Consider the following 18,000-nt stretch of genomic DNA (forward strand, 5'->3'; position numbering starts at 1 on the left):
AACAACTGACTTGAAATAAGAAATAAATCAGGGTTTAAGCAATTCCATAGATGACCATTTAAGTTCACACAATCTCACTAATTTGATCCAAATTCAATGAGTCAAGATAAGTTGATTCACAAATTTAAGCAGCCCTTAATGTCAATCATGGATCAAATCGATCCACCATGGCAAACACTGAGTAAATTTGCGCTGTTTAGAAGAAACTCTCCTTAGATCTCCTCCAGAGCAAACCCCATCTATATTTCCAGCAGACTGCTTACTAGATGTTGGCAGATTTTGAATAAAATCTGTTATATCTATTATATGTAGCATAAACGCTAAATGTTTCCTGTTTTAGTAGTTTTATCATGCTTTTCTGTCTTCTGTCAGGGTGCATGTGGTTCATGTTGGGCGTTCAGCTCTGTTGGGTCGCTTGAAGGTCAGCTGATGAAGACCAAAGGAAAGCTGGTAAATTGAGTAAATTTGCGCTGTTTAGAAGAAACTCTCCTTAGATCTCTTCCGGAGCAAACCCCATCTATATTTCCAGCAGACTGCTTACTAGATGTTAACACCAAACCACCCAACAAATCAAGATCACCAAGGCAGTATGAAAGCAGACAAAGAAGCAGGTCCAGACGGCATACCACCAAAGCAGAAGTTTCAATAACAACCAACATGCTTCACCATCCGCTACAATAAGTCTAGCACACCATGGGATTCCACCAAATTTTGTCTCCATTATCCAGCAGTTGTACAGCTACTCCTCATGCCAGGTTATACATAAAGGAAAACTTACAGAATCTTTTGAAGTGCTTTTGAGGTTTTACAGAAAACACAGGGATCCGTTGGTCTCAATCTGGCTCTCTGAGGAAGCAAAGAAAGTTGACTTCAAAATAAACACCATGAGGATTAACTTCAAACAACAGAACCAAATTCAACTACATGGTGTGGACATCAGAGATGTAGATAAGTTCACCTACCTGGGTAGCGTGGATAGCAAAGATGGAGGAGCAGATGAGGACATTACGAGCCGCTTCAACAAAGCCAGACATGTTTTCAACACCCTACACCCCATCTAGAACTCAACAGTTCTCTCCAGGAAGACCAAAGTCTGACCTTCAGTAGAAACGTTAAAGCAGTCTTGTTATGGATCTGAAACCTGGATACTAACAAAAACAGCCACAAACAACCTCCAGACCTTCATTAACAATTGCCTGTGTTATATATTATATATCAGATGGCCAGAAAAGATCTTAAACTCCAGATTTTGGGAGGAAACAAATCAGCTGCCCATTGACCAAGAAATACGAAAGAGGAAATGGGGCTGGATAGGACACACTCTCCGCAAGAACCCTGAAAATGTCACCAAACCGGCACTGCACTGGAGTGGAACCCACAAGGAAAGAGAAGAGTGGGTAGGCCAAAACAGACTTGGAGACGATGCACGGAAGAAAACGAAAAAGGCAGCCGGATGGTCGAGTTGCCCAAAAAATTGTTGTTGAGGCCCTATACTCCTTTGTGGAGTCAACGGAATAAGAAAGAATCTGTTTGAGACATTGTTGTTTTCCTCAGTGCATAAATGACGTATGACAGCTATATTCTTCATCTGTAAATGAAAGTCGTTCAAATATATCAATTTTGTTGTCAGGAGTAATCGAGGCATATGCAGGTGAACGAGCATTTTTGCCTTTATTATGACAGGATAGATCAGAACTGACAGAGAGAGAGGGGGGTTGGATCAGGAAAGGTCCTCAAATCAGGATTCAAACTTGGGATGCCCGTAGCGCAATGGTGCTGTATGGCAGCATGCTGCCTACAAGGCTATCAGCGCAGACAATCCCTGTGTATTTTATAAAACAGGCCTCTAGGGCCAGTTAGGCTTACTCCAGGATCGAGCCAGTTAGGCTTACTCCAAGTTTAGCATTCTCATGTCTTTTGAGTCTTGTCGGTTTAAACATTAAAGTGATTTAAAACCATTCAAGCACAAGATAAAAAAGAGATCTCGCGCACACAGAAAGTTGCTGCTTGGACGTTGCTGAAGTTGCTTTTTTCATTTATTTATATATATATATATTTTTTTTTTATTGTCTGTTGTTTATGTTTGCAGGATGAGGAGCTTAGAAGGAGGGAGTTGTGGGAGAGAAACCTTGAACTTATCACCCTTCACAATCTGGAGGCCTCCATGGGTCTGCATTCATATGACCTGAGCATGAACCACATGGGAGACATGGTGAGAACATGAGTCCAGGGTCCCTTTTTCCCTTTTACTCTGCATTTCTTTGTGGGTTTTTTTTAGGTACTTTCTTAGAGAATTTTCACTTTTCAATAGCACCTGCATAGACTATAATAGATGCCCTGAAAAACAATTGACGATTTCATCACCAGTAACTCAGATTGTCTTTTTTGTGTCATGTTGATTCACAGACAACGGAGGAGATTCTGCAGTCATTTGCCACGACTCGTGTCCCCCCTGGTTTTAAGAGGCAAACAGCAGAATTTGTGGGCTCTCCTGGGGCTTCTGTCCCAGACTCTCTGGACTGGAGAGAGAAGGGATATGTCTCCAGTGTGAAGAATCAGGTATGATTATACTGCATTTTTTGAATAAAATCTGTTATATCTATTATATGTAGCATAAACGCTAAATGTTTCCTGTTTTAGTAGTTTTATCATGCTTTTCTGTCAGGGTGCATTTGGTTCATGTTGGGCATTCAGCGCTGTTGGGGCTCTTGAAGGTCAGCTGATGAAGACAAAAGGAAAGCTGGTCGACCTCAGTCCTCAGAATCTGGTGGATTGTTCCTCCGGTTACGGCAACAAGGGCTGCAATGGTGGTTGGATGGCTGCTGCCTTCCAGTATGTTATTGATAATGGAGGAATAGACTCGGAATCATCTTACCCTTATGAAGGAGTGGTATGTTGTTTGTGTGGGTCCATGTGTTTAAAAACAAACAAACAAAAAAAAATGATGAGATTAAATTCCATTTGTGATCCTGGAGCACAAAACCAGTCTTAAGTCACTGGGGTATATATTTAGCAATAGCCTAAAAAAACAAAATTATGGTTAAAAATTAGAATTTTTTTAATGCCAAAAATCATTAGGATATTAAGTAAAGATCATGTTCCATGAAGATATTGTGTAAATTTCCTACCGTAAATATATAAAAACAATTTTTGATTAGTAACATGCATTGCTAAGAATTCATTTGGACAACTTTCAAAGGTGATTTTCTCAGTATTTTTTTCCAGATTTTCAAATAGTTCTACCTCGGCCAAATATTGTCCGATCCTAATAAACCATACATCAATGGAAAGCTTTATTTATTCAGCTTTCAGATGATGTATACATCTCAATTTAGAAAAATTTACACTTAAGACATTTTTTGTGGTCCAAGGTCACATATTAGAAGTGACAGGACTTGTTATTGTGAGATTTGAGTGATGCTTATGTAGTCAGGTCTCTACGTTGATGGATTTATCAGTGTTTGGTACATTTTTTAAAAGCTGCAATCCATTATCATAATAAATATATTGTAATAATAAGTAAATGTGTCCTACAGCAAGGGCCATGCAGATATGATCCATCCCAGCGTGCAGCAAACTGCACCAAGTACTATTTTGTCAGTGAAGGAGATGAGGAGGCCCTGAAGCAGGCTGTTGCCAACGTCGGGCCCATTTCAGTGGCCATTGATGCCACCTGCCCTCAGTTTGTCTTTTACCGCAGTGGTGAGAATTTCTTCCCTGCACATTTCAGACTGATTACCATGTCAAGGTATTCAGGTTACAAATTTAGGGTTGAAATGTTTTTGTTTTCTTCCATTGACAACTATTATAACATTATCTTACATCTGTCCACAGGGGTTTACAATGATCCATCCTGCACCAAAAAGATAAACCATGGAGTTTTGGCTGTGGGATACGGTGCAATTGCTGGACAGGACTTTTGGCTGGTCAAAAACAGGTACAGGCTGACTTGTGAAATTGTGTGTTCATAATCTGACTGGGTCCGATATTGTTTTGGGAAATGTACATGAAGAAAGGCATGTAAAAAGAACATCTGTCTCAAACAAAACATTAAGATGAAAAAACACAAAACAAATGCTGATTGTTGTTTTTTTACTTGAACAGTTGGGGTACTGGATTTGGAGAAGGTGGCTACATCCGTATGGCCAGAAACAAGGACAACATGTGTGGCATTGCCTTATACCCATGCTATCCAGTTATGTAGCTGAAATCCTGTTAAAATTATGAATATATCAAGATAAGATTCAAGATGTATTATTTTATAATCTTATTTCTTAACTGTAAATCGGTTAAATATGTTTTGCCCCCAATTCTATTGTCTTTAAAAATGTCCTAATATGGATGTTTTAAATAAATATAGAATTTTAAATGTCTTCTTTATTTCTTTCCTTTTTTTGTCTTAAATCTTTAAAAGGAAATATGATTTCACTCTACTCAGTATGTTTACAAATGACTTGGTTTTATTCAGTGCAACATCACAACGAACAGTTTCACATGAGGTATTAAAGGATTTTTCAAGATCAGCACACAATGTCCAGTTATGATTGACATTTAGACTGCTGTGATTTTCACACCTTTGGTTGATTAGCCACATTCATGAGGTAACAAGGGAGAGAATGGCATAAATTGACACAGATATTCACACCAGCAGAAATAGATTTTAAATAAGTGATCGGTAAAGGAAAAAAGAAAACACTTGCTACCCTTCAAGTCTATCTTTTAAGTTTATCTGAACCATTTATAAGTGGATCTCCAGATGCCAAAAATGCATTGAGAGAATTAATTCTGTAAGTCTATATTATTATCCAACAATCACGTTTGCTAAAATCACATTTTTATTGGTGTCATTCATATGACACAGCTAAAATGTAACTGCATCATATTTGTAGAGACATGCATATAGTTTCGGCATGGCACCACCTATTTGTCATAAATAATAAACCATTCATTAAACATTAATAATGACATTTTCAACAAGCAACAAGCTTGAGGCATGATGCCAAAATGACTCTTAGGTTGTATCTCTCCAAAGATTTGACATTACTGACACTAAACTTTACCATTGTAACCTCACAGAATATAGCACATCGATTTGACCACCTGTCAAAACCACCTGTTTGCTCAAAAGTGATAACCCATTAAAATATTACTAGAGGTTGAATTTGTGATTTTCCAGCCATTTTGACTAATATCACCATGAATGGCTTTAATTACTCATTGCTGCAGTAGGTCTAACACTCTGGGCCATGCTTAGCTCCTCATTTTGCCTCTTTTGTGCTTGGCCCCTAAATTGCTATTTGCCGCTATATTTAATGTAATATTTATTAATCATTTTTTATTGTTCTATTTGACAACAAATTGTTTAATTAATATAGCCCATTAATGAAATATTAGTATCAAGAGTCAAAGAGTGAATTTTGTGGGCTCTTCTGGGGCTCCTGTGCCAGAGTCTCTGGATTGTAGCGGGATATGAAGCATGAAGATGCAGGTCTGTTTGAAACTATGCTAAATGATATTTTTGTGAAGCTCTCATGAAGTAAACTGACCACAGTCTCACTTGCCATCATTGTTTTTTCTTTAATTTAATAGTGCATAATTATTTAATTATTAATTATAATATAATTATTATTTTCATTTTTCTGATTTTGCTGTAAATGTATAAAGCAAATTGCTTTGTCAGACTATAGGGGCATTTTACCTCACCTGTGGGGCAAAATGCCCCTTTGATACAAATGTATTTTTTGTTAAAAATCTAGTAACATGAAAACTCTGGACATTTTTCATACTTGGTTTTTAAATCATGTCATTGTCACTAAAACTATGATAACTATTTTGGACACATTTAACTTATTTTTTTTCCACAGAAATAAATTACATATTCCTTAAAGGGGCCATATGATGTTACTAAAAATAACCTTATTTGGTGTAATGAAATGTGTTTATGGGGTTTAAGGTTAAAAAAACACCTTATTAATGTTATTATTTGGAAACCAATGTTATCCCCTTTTTCTGTAGAAATCTTAAAATAAAAACCAAAGGTTAAGTGACAAAAAAAAAGAACCCTCTTTTTAGTAGCTACTGGCGCTAAGGAGACGCATTTTCTGATCCACAGCCTATCATGGTCACATCTGTAAAGGGAGAAAGATGTTCACCTTAGCAGAATGAGATTTAGAGTAGGTAGTGTATTCTGTTTGTCATCCAATAATAATAAATCGGTTATTTTATGTGACGGGCAATGCAAAAAGACAGGTGTCGTATGACTATGCAGAGATTAGCACGTGATGGAACAAAATAAGAAAGTAAAGCAACCCGGAAATCGTTCATTCTCGCCTCTACAGACGACAAGAAGCGGCTTCACAAGTGCACAGGTGAGAATAGACACATCAGGTTGATTTCTTTCCCCACTTTTATAGATTTAATGTTTTTAATGAATGTCTGGGTTTTCTCAAAGTTAATCTTACGGTTTTAATTAAGGTGGTGACCGCTTTTATTAAGAACTTAATGTCAAAGAGATTTGAAATGTTTTCCATTTGAAACGTCAAATCATTTTCCCCCTTTGACGTGTATTTTATTTTTTGTCTAACGTTAGATTTCCCCCCCCCTAAAAAGTGTCTCTTTCCGTTTGGACAATGACCCTTTTTAAGAGATTTGTAATAATAGTGGAGTTTGGATTGTCCAAAGCCCATGCTCTTAATGTTATAACAATCAGATAGCCAACGTAGTATTAATATAGCTTCTTGCACTTTCTTCGCCCTGTACTTGTGATGAAGAAGAGAAAAGGTTGTTTTTCTATAAGCGTCGTCTTTCTGCTACTCAGCTTCTTACGCCACGTATTTAAAATGTGTCCTGACTGTCTGTCTCTTTTCCAATTTGTTTGCTTTTTGAAGCACAAATGCGTTCTGTGTGAACGTCTTGTTCGTTCAGCTCATTGCAGTTAAGTCCACACTGAACGATATCTGTTTTGTCCAGCTGGTGGGATGTACAGCAGTCTAGGTGGTCACTGTGATTTTGCCAAGTAAGACATGTTCCTGGATCAACATCTTTTGATGATCCTGCAACAACATTATTGTCCAAAAATATAGACTTAACCTAACCTTACCCATACCTTAGTCCTAAAATCAGTGGGAAATGGTAGATGATTAACGTTTGTGTAGAAGCTCCTAACCCTGATTTTAAGCCTAAAACAGATATTTCCTAAAAAATATTTATTCTCAATTCTGATTGGTTGATTGGAATGGATGTTGATCCAGAAACATGTTGTACTTGGTGAAATCATGTTTACAGGTCTGGTCAGTATATGCGTGTATGTGTTGTCTCACACACTGAAATAATCTCTTCATATTGTAGCTGATGACTTAAAAGCCACCTGTCAACATAATGCAATGAGAATATATTAGAAAATCATACTTATGTTTGAATGCGTGACTTGCGATTTGTTCTTGTCAGGCCATGATGTTTGGGAGCTTGCTGTTTGCCGTGTGTTGTAGCACAGCACTGGCCCATTTCAACACAAATCTAGACCAGCACTGGGAGTTGTGGAAGAAGACACATAACAAGTTTTACTTCTCCAGTAAGGTAAGAATATGATTTTCACAAGCATCTGTCAGATGATCCAAATTTGGGACCGTATTCACAAACATTTTATCTTTCCACTAAGAGTTCTCCTAAATAGCAGTATAAGTTTTTAGCTAAGAGTTTTGTTCTTAAAACCTATTCACAGAGCTGCTAAGACAAACTTTCACTAAGGAATAGAGAGAAGTCTAACAGTAAGGGCCAAGGGCAATATTATGTTGCCTTTTTAAATAACGGTTTAAAAATAAAACTAATAATTGCCATTTTCAAATAAAGAATTTAAAAACTCATAATTAGTGACATGACATTCAGCCAAGTATGGTGACCCATACTCAGAACTTGTGCTCTGCATTTAACCCATCCAAAGTGCACACACACAGAGCAGTGAACACACACACCCAGAGCAGTGGGCAGCCATTTATGCTGCAGCGCCCAGGGAGCAGTTGGGGGTTTGATGCCTTGCTCAAGGCCACCTAAGTCATGGTATTGCCGGCCCGAGATTCGAACCCACAACCCTAGGAGTCAAACTCTCTAACCACTAGGCCACAACTTCCCATTAATGACTATGCATATAAGCAGCCTTTTAATTATCAGAGTAGAATAATTATGGCTGATAGTAAGGCATGCAAACGTAAAGGAAAATCAAAATGTACAAAAGCACAGCTGTTACTTCTTGCCCAGCTGGTTAAGGAAAACAAGGAAAATTTGGATTCGGGAAAACCTTTATAACCAAATGTGATACCTCGTTATCATCAAATATTTCTAAAATCTTTATATTCTGATGGAAAAAAGCGAGCAAAAGTGCATCACCGACCTCATACCCCAGGGTCATTCCCCAGAACTGCTTCCGTTTGACCACAGTAAGCACAAGCTAGATTAAAGTGATTATTTCGTTCACTACAGAAGGCCAAGTGGTAATGCTTGATTCATTGGCTTATTTAAGAATTAATTTGTAGTAATTTAAACTTAAATATCTTTGTAATGCTTGGAAAAAAAATCATAGCACTATTTTGCAAGCTTTCTGAGCATTAGAGCCCAACTAATTTCCCTATTATAAAGACAAAGCCTTTTCAAGCCTTTTTTTTATTTCAGCAAATATCAAAGTATAATTCCACTATATTGATTTGGATATGATTGAAAAGAAAAAGGAATGGTTAAAATACACTGAAATATAATTTTACAATACACTTTTATTTCTTTTTTTAAGGTAAGTGGTTGCAAAAAAATATTTTAGCTAAAATACAAAATAGATGTTTCCCTTTTGAAAAAGGAAGATAAAAATTAATTAAAATAAACATTAATAATCAATGGCAAAAGATTTGGGACTCAGATAATAAAGGAAAAATAATATTACAGCATTGAAAAGTAAAGTTAAAACTATAAAAACAAAACAGAAGAATTCAGTTATACAAGACTACGGTTAGGACACACAAGACTTAATAAAACATTATTTCTTATGAGTAAAGTGAACACAGATGAATGTGAGATTTTTAAATGCAAAAAAATAATAATTGTTGAGCAAATTAGGTAGAAAATGGGATGTTAAAGGTATTTTAGGAATAGATAATTCTTAAGTGGAAGTTTAGGCATCAATTAATATTTTGCATGAAATTTGTATTAGAGACTGTATGAATGCGTTGGTTGCTGTTTCGGCACTAAGTCACCTTAGAGTGTCAGTTACTACAAGTGATGTCCAGTGACCAAGAGAGTAATAAATCAGGCAGTTGTATATCGGGTTTACCGCTTTACTCTTTTAGAGGCTTAATATCAAGAGATCAGCTTAATATACACGCATACTCATGATATAAAGAGATTAGAAATGCTAATAAAATGTCCACATAAGGAGTGTGGGCTTACGCAAATAATAACTGAAAACAAATAGTTACCACAGATTTAGACTTCATTGTTTCTCCATGCATAATTGCAAGATCGTGTATCCTTAATTACAACAGTCCTGGTTGTTATTCACAGTCGCAGGAAACATTCAGATGTCTGTTTAACGGTAAACTTGGGCGCTGAGCTGTAGTCTCGGGTCCACTGATGCTCACTAACCGATGAGAATAAATGCAGAGGTCCACAAAATGTCTGTGTATAATTGTTGAGTGGGGTTCTACAGCAAATAAAATTAATTAGTAATAGAAAGTACAAAATGTGAAATTTAATGCTAATAGCTCAAGGGAAAAATGCTGAGTCACAGTTGTGTAATGGCGATCGTACTTGTCACAGTTAGCACAATATTTGACATAAGTAATCATACTCTAGCATTAGACAAAATATAACTAAACAGCAGTTTATCAACAAAAACAATATGATGAACAGTTAAAATAACACTCATGGTCTTCAATGACACACATTGTAAATCCTCACAAGGCAAACTTCGGCGAGAGATATAAAATATTTATATCAAATATTCTCCTTACAGTTCACAATGTGAAATCGCTGCAGGGTGACATTTTATTTCTGATTAATTCACAACATTAATTTGAAAGACTCTGGGATTGCGAGACTTCATGATTCTTTTCCTCACGACTGAATTTGAGCAATTTCACTTCCGATGCTCTCACATGATATAAGTAAACCACGCCCACTCCAAAGTTCAGTTAAACTGACTCAAATGATTTGGTTCCATAAAGCAAATTTAACATAGATCAAGCTCAGTCACTGTGGCAAACAATGCTGGGAAACTGACCTGAGGCCTGTTTCATATAATACGCGAAGAAAAGCAGGGATTAAAATCCAACAACTGACTTGAAATAACCTAACAAATAAATCAGGGTTTAAGTAATTCCATAAATGACCATTTAAGTTCCCACAATCTCACTAGTTTGATTCAAGTTCAATGAGTCGAGATAACACCATCCATAATCCAACATGGAAAACACTGAGTAAATTTGTGCTGTGCTGTGCTGTTTAGAAGAAACTCTCCTTGAATCTCCTCCGGAGCAACCCCCATCTATATTTCCAGCAGACCGCTTAATGGATGTTAACACCAAACCACCCAACAAAGCCGAGATCACCAAGGCAGTATGAAAGCAGGCAAAGAAGCAGGTCCAGACGGCATACAACCAGAGTCCTTGAAAGCAGAAGTTTCAATAACAACCAACATGCTTCTCCATCTACTACAAAAAGTCTGGATGCAAGAATGTGTGCCCAAAGAATGGAGGCAAGGACATCTAGTAAAACTCCCTTAGAAAGATGATCTGGATGATCATCTGTAATAACTGACGAAGCATCATGCTTTTATCTGTCCCCAGCAAGATCCTGACACTCATCATGCTTGAAAGATAGGAGGCCCTAGCACACTATTGGATTCCACCAAATTTTGTCTCCATTATTCAGCAGTTGTACTGCTACTCCACATGCCAGGTTATTCATAAAGGAAAACCTACATAACCTTTTGAAGTGCGGACTGGAGTGAGAAGGCTGTTTTTTTTTTTTTTACCATCTTTTTGATGGTAGTGGACTGGCCATTGAAAAGTTTCACAGAAAATCCCAAAACAGGGGTCCGTTGGTCCCAATCTGGCTCTCTAAGGAAGCAAATAAAGTTGGCCTAAAAAATAAACAGCATGAGGATTAACTACAAACAACAGAACCAAATACAACTACATGGTGTGGACATCAGAGATGTAGATAAGTTCACCTACCTACCGCAAAGATGGAGGAGCAGATGAGGACATTACGAGCAGCATCAACAAAGCCAGACATGTTTTCAACACCCTACACCCCATCTAGAACTCAACAGTTCTCTCCAAGAAGACCAAAGTCTGCATCTTCAGTACAAATGGTAAAGTAGTCTTGTTATGGATCTGAAACCTGAAGACTAACAAAAACAGCCACAAACAACCTCCAGACCTTCATTAACAATTGCCTGTGTTATATATTACATATCAGATGGACAGAAAAGATCTAAAACTCCAGATGGTGAGAAGAAACAAGTCAGCTGCCCATTGACCAAGAAATACAAAAGAGGAAATGGGGCTGGATAGGTCACACTCTGATGATGCACAGATGATGCACAGAAGCAGAGATAAAGGCAGTCGGATGGTCGTGGGCCCAACTGAAGAGAGTCGCCCAAAAAATTGTTGTTGAGGCCCTATGCTCCTTTGTGGAGTCAACGGAATAACAAAGAATGTGTTTGAGACATTTTTGTTTTCCTCAGTGCATAAATGACATATGACAGCTATATTTTTCATCTGTAAATGAAAGTCATTCAAATATATCAATTTTGTTGTCAGGAGTGATCGAGGCATACGCTGGTGAACGAGCATTTTTGCCTTTATTATGACAGGATAGATCAGAACTGACAGAGAGAGAGGGGGACGGGATCAGGAAAGGTCCTCAAATCAGGATTCAAACTTGTGATGCCTGTAGCGCAATGGTGCTGTATGACAGCATGCTTCCCACAAGGCTATCAGCACAGACAATCCCTGATTTTCTTAGCGTATTTTATAAAACGGGTGTCCAGGGCAGTTCTTGGCTCTTTTTAGGTGGTCCCAGCCCCCTAAGGCTACGTCCACATGAAGCCAGAGCTTACCCCAATCCGATCTTTTTTTCCCTCATTCTAAAAAAAAAATCCCGTCCACTCAGCGTTGTATCAAGAAATATCTGCGTCCACACAAAACCTGCCAGATCAGTATGTGGCACTGTAATTTTGCCACAGATATACACTAAAAATGAAGAAGACTTGGAGCATGTGCATAAACCTTGCTCTTATGTGAAGTAGTGGTGTCTGACTAGGGTCGACACGTGGGGTGATGAAATGATAGTTTTAGAAAATATATACGGATGGCCCCGTCCACACAAAAACGCAAAGATGGAGTTTTCAGATTTATCCACTCTGGGACCCGATTTAAAAAAATAGCGGTTTCACCTTCCAAAAATGCTGGATCCGTGTGGACGAAACGCCTATCCGATAAAAAATCGTCGCCGCAGCATAAATGGCTGCCCACTGCTCCAGGTGTGTGTTCACAGTGTGTGTGTGTGTGTGTGCACTTTGGATGGGTTAAATGCAGAGCACGAATCCTCAGTATGGGTCACCATACTTGGCTGTATGTCATTTTATATATTGCTTTTTTTATTTTTATTTATTTTTTATTGTCTGTTGTTTATGTTTGCAGGATGAGGAGCATGGAAGGAGGGAGTTGTGGGAGAGAAACCTTGAACTTATCACCCTTCACAACCTGGAGGCCTCCATGGGTCTGCATTCATATGACCTGGGCATGAACCACATGGGAGACATGGTGAGAACATGAGTCTAGTATCCCTTTTTCCCTTTTACACTGCATTTCTTTGTGATTTCTTAGGTACTTTCTTAGATCATTTTTACTTTTTAATAGCACCTAGAAATTAAACTTCCATGAAATACGCTATGCTAGGCATAGACTATAATAGATGCCCTGGGAAACATTTGACAATTTCATCACCAGTAACTCAGATTGTCTTTTTTGTATCATGTTGATTCACAGACAACGGAGGAGATTCTGCAGTCATTTGCCACGACTCGTGTCCCCCCTGGTTTTAAGAGGCAAACAGCTGAACTTCTGGGCTCTCCTGGGGCTTCTGTCCCAGACTCTCTGGACTGGAGAGGGAAGGGATATGTCTCCAGTGTGAAGAACCAGGTATGATTATACTGCACAGGGGTGTGATTCTTCCGGAAAAATCCGGAAATCCAGCTTTCCCGACCTGAAAATGATGTTCTTGTAAATCAAGCAAAAAAAAAAAAAAAAAAAAGTGCGATGGGTCGGGTATTGGTAAACATAATGATCGCTCACCGCTGTCAACGTTTTTTGTGCCTTTAAATCATGTCGTCATGTCACTCCGCAAGCAGTCCAATAATTTGTCACGATTGAAGTTCAAAGTGTACGCGCACCGTTCTGAATGCGCACACACCCAACCATCTACTCACGTGAACAGCTTCAGTTGGCTGACGAAGACCGTGAACACGGGTGATTCATGTAAGCAAATCCAATATATTGTCTTTCATTTTTATATGCAGATCTGGTAAAATTTGACCAACCAATTGATCACTTTTGTCATGATTCCATACCATTAATGTTAAACGATTCTGGGCTAACTTAGCAAAGTAACGTTGGTTATTGCTTATTTCTAGCTAGAAAGTTTAGCAGCTTCTACAAGGCTCGAAATTGCCAACATTTTTGTCGCATATGCTCCTGAAATTGAATCTGTGCGACCTAAAAATATATTTAGGAGTAACGTTATATGCGCGGAGCATATGAGCATATCTGTCCAATAATGACTCGTCCGATTTGCGAACTAATGACTCCTTTGAACCGATTCACTTTAATGAATGCTTAAATCTGATCTGGGTCGAGTTTCCCGATAACAATGTATCTTAGCTCTGAAGAGCGCTCTCAACGTGCAAGGTTATAAACGCTTGCCGCAATTCCACACGCTTTTCCCAAAAACTTTACTTGACATGAACGCGTTCTACGTGCTACTTAAGAGTCGCTGTCCATTCGCGAAATTCGTGCTGAAATACAACCTATGGAATCGTATTCTGAACGTTCAACCTAATAATCGTCTTCTGTTGTGAATCAGCAATCATAGAAGTCTATAATAAAGCACTGACAAAATGGCTGAACAAAAACACAAGAAAAGATACCTTTCAAAAATATAGAGGCAAATAAAGATGTTATTTTTAATAGATGTAAAGGACACCATAGAAATAAGGAAAAACAAAACATCTGGGAGGACAAGAAATGCCCAATAAATGGCTAGTTTACGTGCATGTCAGCAGCAAGTTATTGACAGATTTTTTGGATTTCATCCATATTTTGCCCAGTCTTTTGAAGCATATTTCCCATATTACTCCTTTTATGATTTTTTTTTTGTTCAATCATTTAATTTAGATGTGTATTTAAATTTTTCTTCCCTTTTTTAATTATTTATAAATTCATTTAAACAAAAAACAAGTACAATATTTTTTATTAATTTAATATTATACTATATAAATTATGTCACTGTGTGTGTGTGGTGGGGGGGTGGGGGGAGTGCACCGTATAGTTTCCTGCTTTTTTGTCCTTTGTCGATCACACCTATCAGGTATGATTATACTGCATATTTTTAATAAAATTTGTTATATCTATTATATGAAGCATAAATTCTAAATGTTTCCTGTTTTAGTAGTTTTATCATGCTTTTCTTTCAGGGTGCATGTGGTTCATGTTGGGCATTCAGCGCTGTTGGGGCTCTTGAAGGTCAGCTGATGAAGACAAAAGGAAAGCTGGTCGACCTCAGTCCACAGAATCTGGTGGATTGTTCCTCCGGTTACGGCAACAAGGGCTGCAATGGTGGTTGGATGGCTGCTGCCTTCCAGTATGTTATTGATAATGGAGGAATTGACTCGGAATCATCTTACCCTTATGAAGGAGTGGTATGTTGTCAATGGGTCAAAATTATTGATTTTTCTTTTATGCCAAAAATCATTAGGATATTAAGTAAAGACCATATTTTGTAAATTTCCTACCATAAATATATAAAAACATGAATTTTTGATTAGTAACATACTTTGCTACGAATTCATTTGGACAAATTTAAAGGTGATTTTTCTCAGTATTTTTTTCCAGATTTTCAAATAGTGAAAGTGACGTGACATTCAGCCAAGTATGGTGACCCATACTCAGAATTTGTGCTCTGCATTTAACCCATCCGAAATGCACACACACAGAGCAGTGAACACACACACACACACTGTGAGCACACACCCGGAGCAGTGGGCAGCCATTTATGCTGCGGCGCCCGGGGAGCAGTTGGGGGTTCGATGCCTTGCTCAAGGGCACCTAAGTCGTGGTATTGAAGGTGGAGAGAGAACTGTACATGCACTCCCCCCACCCACAATTCCTGCCAGCCCGGGACTCGAACTCACAACCTTTCGATTGGGAGTCCAACTCTCTAACCATTAGGCCACGACTTCCCAATTGTATCTAGGCCAGATATTGTCCGATCCTAATAAACCATACATCAATGAAAAGTTTATTTATTCAGCTTTCAGAGTATATATACATCTCAGTTTGGACAAATTGACACCTAAGACACTTTTGTGTTCCAGTGTCACATATTAGAAGTGACAGGACTTGTTATTGTGAGATTTGAGTGATACTTGAGTGAGGCCGGTGGAGTGATTGTGAAATAAGCGACACCTGCTCCACTCACCGGTCTGGAGTCCCACGGAGGAGATCGGTGAGTGGAGCAGGTGTCGCTCATTTCCCAATCATTCCACCGGCCTCGCTCTGTTCCCACGGCTCTCGGCCCAGGCCCACTCGTCACACTTATGTAGTCAGGTCTCTACATTGATGGATTGATTAGTGTTTGGTACATTTTTTAAAAGCTGCAATCCATTATCATAATAAATATATTGTAATAATAAATAAATGTGTCCTACAGCAAGGGCCATGCAGATATGATCCATCCCAGCGTGCAGCAAACTGCACCAAGTACTATTTTGTCAGTGAAGGAGATGAGGAGGCCCTGAAGCAGGCTGTTGCCAACGTCGGGCCCATTTCAGTGGCCATTGATGCCACCCGCCCTCAGTTTGTCTTTTACCGCAGTGGTGAGAATTTCTTCCCTGCACATTTCAGACTGATTACCATGTCAAGGTATTCAGGTTACAAATTTAGGGTTGAAATGTTTTTGTTTTCTTCCATTGACAACTATTATAACATTATCTTACATCTGTCCACAGGGGTTTACAATGATCCATCCTGCACCAAAAAGATAAACCATGGAGTTTTGGCTGTGGGATACGGTGCAATTGCTGGACAGGACTTTTGGCTGGTCAAAAACAGGTACAGGCTGACTTCTGAAATTGTGTGTTCATAATCTGACTGGGTCCGATATTGTTTTGGGAAATGTACATGAAGAAAGGCATGTAAAAAGAACTGTCTCAAACAAAACATTAAGATGAAAAAAACACAAAACAAATGCTGATTGTTGTTTTTTTACTTGAACAGTTGGGGTACTGGATTTGGAGAAGGTGGCTACATCCGTATGGCCAGAAACAAGGACAACATGTGTGGCATTGCCTTATACCCATGCTATCCAGTTATGTAGCTGAAATCCTGTTAAAATTATGAATATATCAAGATAAGATTCAAGATGTATTATTTTATTTCTTAACTGTAAATCGGTTAAATATGTTTTCCCCCCAATTCTATTGTCTTTAAAAATGTCCTAATATGGATGTTTTAAATAAATATAGAATTTTAAATTTGTCTTCTTTATTTCTTTACTTTTGAAATATGCTTTCACTCTATTCAGTATATTTACAAATGACTTGGTTTTATTCAGTGCAACATTACAACGAACAGTTTCACATGAGGTATTAAAGGATTTTTCAAGATCAGCACACAATGTCCAGTTATGATTGACATTTAGACTGCTGTGATTTTCATACCTTTGGTTGATTAGCCACATTCATGAGGTAACAAGGGAGAGAATGGCATAAATTGACACAGATGTTCACACCAGCAGAAATAGATTTTAAATAAGTGATCGGTAAAAGAAAAAAGAAAACACTTGCTACCCTTCAAGTCTATCTTTTAAGTTTATCTGAACCATTTATAAGTGGATCTCCATATGCCAAAAATGCCTTGAGAGAATTAATTCTGTAAGTCTATATTATTATCCAACAATCAAGTTTGCTAAAATCACATTTTTATTGGTGTCATTCATATGACACAGCTAAAATGTAACTGCATCATATTTGTAGAGACATGCATATAGTTTCGTCACGGCGCCACCTATTTGTCAAAAGTAATAAACCATTCATTAAACATTAATAATGACATTTTCAAAATGATTATAACCTGTCATAACATGAGCTTATTCTAATGAAACTGGGTCATGACAAGAACATAGATACAGATTTAGCCAAAGTCAGCCGAACTTACTGTTTGCTATTTTGATTTGTTGAAATCCTACTTTTTCAAACTCCTCCCAGTCAGTTGGTCCGATTTTCAGCAAAGTTTAGTCGGATCATCTTCAGACTGTGCTGACAAAAAGTCATGGATTTTGTGCTGATAAACAAAACCATTTTTGTACTGTGTTGCAACAAGCTTGAGGCATGATGCCAAAATGACTCTTAGGTTGTATCTCTCCAAAGATTTGACATTACTGACACTAAACTTTACCATTGTAACCTCACAGAATATAGCACATCGATTTGACCACCTGTCAAAACCACCTGTTTGCTCAAAAGTGATAACCCATTAAAATATTACTAGAGGTTGTATTTGTGATTTTCCAGCCATTTTGACTAATATCACCATGAATGGCTTTAATTACTCATTGCTGCAGTAGGTCTAACACTCTGGGCCATGCTTAGCTCCTCATTTTGCCTCTTTTGTGCTCGGCCCCTAAATTGCTATTTGCCACTATATTTAATGTCATATTTATTAATAATTTTTTATT

At 37.9% G+C, this 18,000-nt stretch overlaps 2 protein-coding genes across 2 annotated transcripts in view; both read left to right on the forward strand.

The window, feature by feature from the left end:
* LOC132158555 (cathepsin S-like) overlaps positions 1 to 4,369 on the forward strand; it is a 14,125-nt gene extending 9,756 nt beyond the window's left edge. Inside the window, exons 3-8 of the mRNA XM_059568003.1 lie at positions 2,090 to 2,212; positions 2,407 to 2,559; positions 2,666 to 2,890; positions 3,537 to 3,702; positions 3,835 to 3,937; positions 4,105 to 4,369. Of these exons, the coding sequence (XP_059423986.1) occupies positions 2,090 to 2,212; positions 2,407 to 2,559; positions 2,666 to 2,890; positions 3,537 to 3,702; positions 3,835 to 3,937; positions 4,105 to 4,204 (870 nt within the window). The 3' untranslated portion in view covers positions 4,205 to 4,369. The remainder of the gene's footprint in view (positions 1 to 2,089; positions 2,213 to 2,406; positions 2,560 to 2,665; positions 2,891 to 3,536; positions 3,703 to 3,834; positions 3,938 to 4,104) is intronic.
* A 3,049-nt stretch (positions 4,370 to 7,418) lies between these two features.
* LOC132158556 (cathepsin S-like) lies at positions 7,419 to 16,700 on the forward strand. The gene is made up of 7 exons (XM_059568004.1): positions 7,419 to 7,575; positions 12,690 to 12,812; positions 13,038 to 13,190; positions 14,741 to 14,965; positions 15,976 to 16,141; positions 16,274 to 16,376; positions 16,542 to 16,700. The coding sequence occupies exons 1-7, from the start codon at positions 7,450 to 7,452 to the stop codon at positions 16,639 to 16,641; spliced, it is 996 nt and encodes a 331-aa protein (XP_059423987.1). The 5' UTR covers positions 7,419 to 7,449; the 3' UTR covers positions 16,642 to 16,700.
* The last annotated feature ends 1,300 nt before the right edge of the window (positions 16,701 to 18,000 follow it).

This window comes from Carassius carassius, chromosome 15, assembly GCF_963082965.1.
Source record: "Carassius carassius chromosome 15, fCarCar2.1, whole genome shotgun sequence".
NCBI classification, from domain to species: domain Eukaryota; kingdom Metazoa; phylum Chordata; class Actinopteri; order Cypriniformes; family Cyprinidae; genus Carassius; species Carassius carassius.

Excerpts from the sequence above, each read along its gene's own strand:
- LOC132158556 (XM_059568004.1), top strand. The coding sequence starts at position 7,450 with ATGATGTTTGGGAGCTTGCTGTTTGCCGTGTGTTGTAGCACAGCACTG. Across the intron at positions 7,576-12,689 it reads AGTTTTACTTCTCCAGTAAG|GATGAGGAGCATGGAAGGAG; the intron begins GTAAGAATATGA and ends TTATGTTTGCAG. Across the intron at positions 16,142-16,273 it reads GTTTGTCTTTTACCGCAGTG|GGGTTTACAATGATCCATCC; the intron begins GTGAGAATTTCT and ends ATCTGTCCACAG.